This window comes from Sinocyclocheilus grahami, unplaced genomic scaffold (genome assembly GCF_001515645.1).
Source record: "Sinocyclocheilus grahami isolate Dianchi unplaced genomic scaffold, SAMN03320097.WGS_v1.1 scaffold119.1, whole genome shotgun sequence".
NCBI lineage: Eukaryota > Metazoa > Chordata > Actinopteri > Cypriniformes > Cyprinidae > Sinocyclocheilus > Sinocyclocheilus grahami.
The window spans coordinates 982,568-991,756 of NW_015505298.1; the positions used below are offsets into that span (position 1 = coordinate 982,568).

At 36.1% G+C, this 9,189-nt stretch overlaps 1 protein-coding gene across 3 annotated transcripts in view; it reads right to left on the reverse strand.

The window, feature by feature from the left end:
• Window positions 1-461: 461 nt before the first annotated feature.
• Window positions 462-9,189, reverse strand: part of eml2 (EMAP like 2) — a 20,173-nt gene continuing 11,445 nt past the window's right edge. For 2 of the 3 annotated variants that reach the window (XM_016278225.1, XM_016278226.1), the window contains exons 6-22: window positions 8,143-8,272; window positions 7,781-7,930; window positions 6,956-7,025; window positions 6,112-6,222; window positions 5,859-5,954; window positions 5,167-5,301; window positions 4,639-4,738; window positions 4,299-4,453; window positions 3,872-3,997; window positions 3,382-3,513; window positions 2,734-2,801; window positions 2,475-2,563; window positions 2,112-2,209; window positions 1,918-2,005; window positions 1,733-1,828; window positions 1,403-1,533; window positions 462-1,318 (exon numbers count right to left, since the gene is read on the reverse strand). In XM_016278225.1, coding sequence (XP_016133711.1) covers window positions 1,193-1,318; window positions 1,403-1,533; window positions 1,733-1,828; window positions 1,918-2,005; window positions 2,112-2,209; window positions 2,475-2,563; window positions 2,734-2,801; window positions 3,382-3,513; window positions 3,872-3,997; window positions 4,299-4,453; window positions 4,639-4,738; window positions 5,167-5,301; window positions 5,859-5,954; window positions 6,112-6,222; window positions 6,956-7,025; window positions 7,781-7,930; window positions 8,143-8,272 — 1,901 coding nt within the window. In that variant the 3' untranslated portion in view covers window positions 462-1,192. The remainder of the gene's footprint in view (window positions 1,319-1,402; window positions 1,534-1,732; window positions 1,829-1,917; window positions 2,006-2,111; window positions 2,210-2,474; window positions 2,564-2,733; window positions 2,802-3,381; window positions 3,514-3,871; window positions 3,998-4,298; window positions 4,454-4,638; window positions 4,739-5,166; window positions 5,302-5,858; window positions 5,955-6,111; window positions 6,223-6,955; window positions 7,026-7,780; window positions 7,931-8,142; window positions 8,273-9,189) is intronic. The other variant, XR_001609701.1, reaches the window with a different exon arrangement.

The following is a 9,189-nucleotide window of genomic DNA, read 5'->3' on the forward strand; positions in this document are numbered from 1 at the left end:
ACTATTATTTACCCAAAGCAGGGCCAGATATACACATTGCAGAGTTTATGTTCTGGCCAGAATCTCAACACTTGAAATTGTAGGTGATGCAGGTGGCTGTTTATGTTTTAAAGTTTTAGCCGATGACCTTTCTGACTGTCTCCATGTAAATGTTGGCTGTAAATACAGTTCATACTCCTAAATACACATCTACTATGAGATAGAATAGCATGGACTAAAGAAAACAGCAAGATAGCTTTACACTTGTATTTAATATACATATGAATACACACATATGCAAATATATGTATATATATATATATATATATATATATATTAAAATCTATAGTATTTAAATAATATATTCTAAATGATTTAAGTCAGTATATTCGAATGATATGTTCAATTATACATATATATTCTGAAATCTTCTTATATCAGATGTGTTATAAGATAAACCCTTCAAGGATTTCAAGGAAATTTATTGCTATGTGAGAAACTTTATTACCAAATAAAAGGCAAAGCACAGCATAAGTTCACCCTTAGATGCATCAAAAGCCAAGTGCCACAACTTGTACTATTATGTACTTCCAATATTCAAATACAACCTCCACTAAGTGACAGCATTATATATTTTTATAGGCGTCAGCAACACAAATAGCAGCTAAAACCCTTTAAATAGACTTAAATAGTGTCAACAGTAGACAACATGCTTCTTATCCTGCACCAGAGCTCCTTCTGGTGGTAATTCAGCAAAGTGTACAATTCACTGACTAGAGCAGGGGTGTCAAACTCTATTCCTGGAGGGCCGGAGCCCTGCAGAGTTTAGATTCAACCGTAACTAAACACACCTGATCCAACTAATCAAGTCCTTCAGGCTTATTCGAAAACGACATGGTATGCGTGTTAAGAGTAGGGTTAGAACAAAACTCTTTAGGGCTACGGCCCTCCAAGAATTGTGTTTGACACCCCTGTACTAGAGTTTGCCAATTAGCACTGATTTAAGCTCAGTCTCTACCCCTCAAACAATCATGGTAAATACATCTGGACAAGAGACAAAACTGACTCTGCACCAGCACGTAATGAAAAACCTAATAACATAGTACACAATAAAGGCAAACAGGACAGCAGAGAAGAGAATTAGGCACAGCAGTGCTGCCCTCTAGTGGGCAGGAGTCTACAGTGAGGTTGCAGCAGGACAGCTCAGATGTGACTAAGCGAGCACCCATTGAAGAATGCTGGTGTCCTTCCCACCAGTAGAGATAAGATGACTGTCGTCATGGAGAAAGGCAACGTTGGTCACATGGCTGCTATGCCCACCATAGATATGGCTGGGGGCCTGTGCATGAAGTGAAAAATGTTTAATCAAGTATGATTGCATAGAATGGCCAATACTGAAAATAAAATGCAAAACAAATCTCACCCTTGGCTGGGAACAGGGGTTAGAGAACAAGAGCACTTTGCCAAAATCATCAGCTGAGGCAAGGAGGTTGTTGTCATGTGACTTGCATAGAGCATTAATGTCTGTGCCATCAGCACCCTCTGGCCAGATTCCTTATAAAATGAAATGAAATAAAATAAAATAAATGGAAAGGGACAAGTAGAGGAAAAATGTCTTAATTTGATAATATCCCAAAAACAATATTTCAACATTACATAGCCATTTCCAGGAAAATGTATATTAAACTGATAATATATACAGGATATTATTAAACTGTTTTCCCCCCCATATTATGGGTAAGGTTTGACTTACCAAACACATTGAAACCTAGCACACATGTGGAAGTGGCCCATTCTAGATTCCGCACTGCATCTGCACTAGTAATATGCTTCCCACTGGATGCCTCCCCTTTTTAACAGGAAACAAATAACCAGCCATTATACATGACATCTGAGCTTCATTCACTGACAAAGGTGTTAGGTGAGAAAACAACTCACAGAACAAGATCTCATAGTCGCCTGAGTTGGTGACAATAAACTGGCTGTCGGTGGACCAGTCGAGATGAGTGACAAAACTGGAGTGTCCCTACGGATACAAGACACAGTATTAAATGTGTGCTCATGATCTCCAATTAATTATAATGAAAAGAACCAGATTTGGGATGATGAATTTATTCCCTTGTAGAACTCACAGTGCATTTGCCAACACGGCTGTATTTCCTGCCGTTCTCAGTAACAGAGTAGATGTAAACAAAATTGTCATGGGAAGCCACAGCCAGGTACACCCCATCTATGAGACAGAGAGGATGCGAGTGGCGATTTTGGACACGTACACTACCAGTCACAAGTTTGGGGTTTAAAATATAAAAATAGACAAGTCATTTTAAACTAATAAGATTTCATAATTTTATGTTTTTTAGTGTATTTTTGATCAAATAAATGCAGCCTGAAACTTTGTATGCATTTTGAAAGAGTGAAAGGAGGTTAAAATTCCAACAGTGAATAAGGATTAGTTGTGACTAATGGCTAAAAGCACAAAAGAACACTAAACACACCTGGAGAATATTTAACAGCGGAGATGATTTCATTGCCATCTGTATGCATAGAGACGAGATCACGGGTGTCAGTGTCCAGCACCAACCACCTGTAAGATGGTGCAAAAAAAAATTTCTTATATTATAATTACAAATGTTTTTAATTAAATATACAGTTATGAAATTAACATCCCAATTTTAAAACAGAGCTGTTAAATGTTTCTGCTTTATGACATGTTAATTAAGTCTGTACTTATAAAGTTCCCATGTGCAATCATACCTTCCTGTCATAGTGCCCACAGCAAGCACAGTGCCACTGGGATGAAATCCAACAGAACGCCCAGGGTCCTAGAATAAAAACAAATAAATACAATGTTAAAAAAAAAAACATTACAACTGCATTATAAAATATTTTTATATAAAATATATGCATTTCATTTTTATATTTTAACATGAATATTAAACAATAAAAATATTACAAATATATATTTTATACAATGTAAAAATAAAATTTCATTTTATAATACATTTAAAATATTATAAAATATATTTTAAAATTAGGCATTTCATTTTTATATTTTAACATAATTAAAAAAAAATTTAACAATTAAAAATTAATAATATTTTTTTAAACATTATATTTTATACAATGTAAAAATAAAATAAAAATATAAAACATTTATTGTGGTGATATGATAATTATTCAATGCATTTGTTTGTAATATTTTAATATACATATTATAAAAAATAAATAAATAAACAAAATCTATATATCCATAGCAGAACATTCTGAAAATGTCTAACATGGTCACTCGTCTTCAATGTGAACTACAGTGTACAAAATAAAACATGCAAAGCAGATGAGATCATTTTTGATTATGTTTACATATTACTGGAATGTAACAGTAAACACAGAGTTCATACAAACCTCAATGGCCTTGCTCCACAGAGGCAGATGGGAAGAGGTGTCCCAGAGATAGACCTGCTTGTCTTGACCACATGTCACAAACTGCTCAGTACTGGGATGCACATCCAAGCCCCACAACTCATCAGTGTGACCCTTTCACAGAGAGAAAACAGAGACCAGGCTAGGAATGGCAGCTTTCCATCCAAACAACCAGTCTCAGGCCCAGAGGCCATGCCCTGTACTTGAATAGATTCTTGTTGCCTAATCTATCCCACCAGGCATGTAAACACACATAACTGTAGTTGGTTGTTTTACATCTAGTCTCTTCCTGTTTAAGTGGGCAGATCTTGGCAAATATAAGCTGCAATATGGTCCAGAGCATATGCTGTTTATTATCAAAGGTCTGGTTACAAGAAACTGAGGAAACATTTTGTGATCTTGTTGACTTTTGGCATAGATATTATGCCAAAAGTCATCTAAACACAGTTTATTATCATCTGACAACGTATACCTGAACAATGGGAGTGAGGGAACCAGAGAAAGAGCCCCGTAGCACAGCGTTTCGGGTTGTTCCCACAAACAGCTCATCCTGTTTTCCTTCAGCTAGAGTGCGGACAGGACCAAAGGCCTCGGGAACCTGATTACACAGAGAGAAATATGTTAAAGAACATGTAATCTGTACATCTCATCTAAAACACGATTTGTACAAATTGTTCTGACAAAGTGAATTCAGTGCTGATGTATCTGGATCTAATAAATAAGACAAATTAATGTCTGGATTACATTTCAGCACTAGAAATATGATAACATCAAAAAGTCATATTGAAGAGTACATGGCGATCATTAATAATGAGTATCTAGTTCAACATTGCTGTCTGGATTTCATTATGAATGCCAGTAAAGCTTTTATTTGTTTAGTAAAAACAAGAAAACTTCACCTCAATCTCACTCTTTTTACGGTAATCGTGGTCCCACAGCAGCACCCTGCGGTCTTTTCCTCCACCTGACACCAGCGTTCCATCTTTCAGCACACACAGAGAGAAGATCCCACCCTCATGGGCTCCCGAAACCACCTGGCTGATCCGGTTTCCACCTTTAAAGCAGAGTTCATCATCAAATCATAGGCTGCACTGAGGGAGTATCTCTACCAACAGCAGTCAAACAGATGGATGTACTGTTTGTCTAACTGCCGGTAGATAAAAACGTGGATTAAATGTAATGTATTTCTTTAAAATGTGGTATCTGGCATAACAAAAAACACTTTAAATATATAATGACCTTTTGCCCAGATGTAGATGTTTCCACTAGAATCTCCAGTGATTGCATCTCCATTCCCAGCAAAAGCGACGCAGAGTACATACTTGGGTTTTTCATGTTTCTGAAAGCACACCAAAAATAGGAATTCATTGAATAAAATCATTCTAAAAGATTTGTGTGTCATAGGGTTTTAGAATGCAACTTATAAAATAAAATATGCACTCAAGGGCATCACTTTAAGCTGACTTTATATTAAAAATAAATAGGCATTTAGAAAAAATTATAATTTTAAATTAAATTAAATCACACTAAAATAAAGGGGAATTGGAATGCAAATCCAAATGAAAAGAAAAGAAAAGAAAAGAAAAGAAAAGAAAAGAAAAGAATTTAAAATAAAATTAAAATTAAATAATAAACAGGGATTTACAATGTAACGTCCAAATGAAAAATAAAATACAATATAATATTAAATAAAAAAATTAAATAAAATATTCACATATAGGCAATCAACTATTTTTGTAGGAATACAGAAAAGTAAATGTTGCAAACCTCAAACAGTCCTTGGCGTTTTGTAAGAGTACTCCCTTCCATTGTCCAAAAGTTGATGTGAGACTTCCCGCAGGTGACAATCAGGTTGGCTTCCATGGGGTGGAAGACAGCACCCAGAACTGAGTCATTAGAACACTGCAAAATTGTGAGTGGACATGTTACACAAAATATGACGCATTCTTCCTTTGATGAAGTGGCAATTTGTTTTTACTACTTCCCAGTAAGCACATATACATCATAAAGACATCTGTGACAATTGCACACTTTTAGAACTATTATATTTATGTGCAAACATGATGATTTTAGCATTTGTAACATGTAAATACTTTCAAATCTACCTGAAACAGCTTGAAATGTAAAATTCCATTAAAAAAATTATTTGGGTGGGTGTTGCATAATAGGATAGGGCCCGGTAGTTGGAAAGGAAGGGGGTAAAAAATAAGAGAGATTGGTGATGTTACTAAAGTAGTTTCATAGGTGGAGCAAGTCAATACATTACAAGATTAAGAGAACAAACATGACAACTTCCAGAAAATGCTGGTCTGTGGACACACAGTTTTCTGTTATTAAAAGATTATCACACAAGACACACTATGCCAGGAAACGGTACATAAAGTCTAGTATTGCTGCATTGTATTAACTTCTTCCCAACAGCCACACACTCTTTTATACAGCATGTCACCTTGCCTCACCTTAACCTCTGCCAGTTGCTTTTCTTTCTGCCAGTCCCAAACAGACAAAATGTGGTCATTTGCATCGTCAACCGCACACAAATGAGCACCACCATTCTGTGAAGAGGAGAGGTATTATATCCATGTAAAATACCATTGTTCATTCAGCCATTTATCAAATATTCATTATCTATACCCATTGTGCAGATTTCTCATAATAAGGCATCAAAGCACAGATTATTTATCCAGAATTTAAAAGGAAAAGATTGCTTACCGACTTTGAGAAGGCAACACAGGTGACAGCTCTGTCAAACACACCCGCTCCGATCACATGGAGAGTGTTCAAACTGACGGAGTCCCACACACGGACATGAGGCTGCAAAGCCTGATGGGAAAACAGCGATTGAGTTATATGCATATGATTGTAGCTTCTCAAAAACAGATTAAAGGAATGGTTCACATAATCATTATTTACTCATTTTATATACTCATATTTATTTTACATACAATACAGTTCAAAAGTTTGGGGACAGTGAGATTAAAAAAAAAATGTTTATGAAAAAAAGCCTTGTGCTTACCAAGGCTGCATTTATTCAATAAAAATACAGTAAAAACTGTATTATTACTATTTTATTATATTTTCAAATGCTATTTATTCCTGTGATAGCAAAGCTGAATATTCAGCAGCCATTACTCAGTCTTCAGTGTCACACGATCCTTCAGAAATCATTCTAATATACTGATTTGGTGCAAAAAGTTCTTATTATTTTCAATGTTGAAAACAGTTTTGCTGCTTCATATTTTGTGAATACCATGAAACCTTAACTGTTTAAACAATAAAAACGTCAAAAGAAGAGCATTTAATTGAAATAGAAATCCCATTAACATTATACATTTCTGTACTGTCACTTTTGATCAATTTAATGCATTCTTCCTGATTAAAAGTATATATCTTAAGGCTTTAATTCATAAAGCTAATACACTTTGCAAGCTGCTAAAACATTAATGTAAATTGTTCTCATTAGCACATGGGTCTGTTTCTGAGCACACAGAGGGCTGGTTCAAGCTGCAAGATCAACACATCATTATACTGCTACAGAATGTAAATGTGAACTAACTTTGCCATCTTTGGATGTTCCGGCAACTTGTCCTGTTGCTATGGTGACCATGTCTGGATGGATGGCCAAACTGCAAAGAGAACACTGTCAGGATCAGTGCTTGTCAGAAAAGATTCCTCATCTCTCTCCCCCTCTCACTAGGGAACCGTAAATGAATGCAGTCTGATCCCAGAAAAAGCTGTAAACAGGCTGCAACTGTTTTGCAAACCAGCAGGGACTTTGACAGTCACAGAGAGAGCATTCCAGTGTTATTTTAATTAGCAACAAATGCTAATTAACTAATATTTTACAACATATAACATGTTGACGCTGATCACACTCTGTTACAGCAGAAGAGATCTACATAAAATAATCTCTGAATGGCTAATAGTAGAAGCATTGCCTTGCAGTCAAACAGAAGAGAAAAACAGAAGGCAGAAGAGATCTAGTTTGATTGCAGGTGTATTTGAATATACTGCAGGATTCGCTTATCTTGAAGATAAGAGTCTGTTAAGCGAAGCAAGATCTTTCCCTAAAAATGCAAATTTGCTGAGAAACTAGCAACACTTCCTGAGTACATTGGCTCTTTTTGCAAAACGATAGAGATACAGTGGTATAAAATATTTGTTCATGAAGATGATAAGTACAATGATAACATCTTATGGACCTTTGAACAGTGACCTAGTTTGAGAATAATCTGCATATGATTTTCCTGTATGACATCAAAGTCGGACTGATTTTGCTCCTGCAGTAGTTCAACCAGTGCTGTTAATCTTCATTAACAGTGCAATAATTGAACAAAAGCATGTGGAAACTCTCTTAAAAATCAATTTAATGTATATTTACCACTTGACATCATCATTATGGCCCAGATAGTGTCTTTGTTGCTGCTCTTCAACATTGTACAGCACCACTACGGAAGCATTGAAGTACACAATCTCTCCCGTCGGCAGCAGGTACAGGTTGGAACGGCAGTCTCTTCCCCTATAGCCGTAACTAATGGAGTGTGTTAAGAAACTAAATGCATTTCCACAGACTGTAGTAAATAAGCAAAGCAAATCTCCTATAAAATTCTTCTTTTTTAATATGGTAAAATTCACACGTTGTTAAATACAATTTATCTATCAAAATTCATCATTATTCACTCAAATAATTTTAAAATCTGAACTAGCTAAATCAAAACAAAAAAAAGACAATTGCAAGGATACACCCACTGAAGTTTTAGCTTGCGCTCTGGCAGTGCCACTTTGTGGTCAAGGCTGTAACTTTCCCTCAGCTGGTCTGGAATATGCATGGTGATTGGACGTCCACGTAGGAACATCCTCACGTAGCCATCATCTGTTCAAGAGGAACAAAACATAAGTGACCAAACATAAACAAGCAGTAAACATGGTTTGTTAGGGATGATTTGTCATATTATCCAGGCCCTGCTGACAGAACTACGCTCATTTAGAAACCCATTACAAAATTAGATTGACTGGAGGCATAATGGCAATCCAAAATTTTTTTAGACGTAATGCAGAGGATAATGTGATCCATTCAGGCTAATTTATAAGGAACATTTCCCATAACACAGGGCTCAGTCTCTCCCTGCACGGCTAGTTAAACACAGTTTAACAGTTTAACAAATATTACATGCATATAAATTTCACTCAACACTAATATGAAACTAATATTCTGTTGTACTTAAAGGGGTTATATGATGTTGCTAAAAAGAACATTATTTAGTGTATTTGGTGTAATGAAATGTGTTTATGCGGTTTAAGGTTAAAAAAAACACATTATTTTCCACATACTGTACATTATTGTTTCTCTTCTATGCCCCGCCTTTCTGAAACGCGTCGATTTTTACAAAGCTCATCGGTCTGAAAAGCGAGGTGTGCTCTGATTGGCCAGCTATCCAGTGATTGGCCGAATCCCTCAAGCGTGTGATGGAAATGTTACGCCCCTCACCATATTGTGATGCCGTGTCCCGGCCAGAGCGACAAGACAAAAACATTCAAACCCATTATAAACGAGGCATTTGTTGCATCCAGTGGGGACATAATTACAGATTGTAATGACTTATATTGTCTTTTTACGCGTTGCATCGCACCGCACCGCGTAAACATAAAACCATGTCTGCATTTGTGATTGGAGAAATTACAAACAACAAGCGCTACCCTACACTGCCCAAAACTCGCGTTTGAATCATCAGTGGCAAATCCTTTAGATATGAAAACGTACTTACAGTCTGTGAGTCAGAACAGCCGGCA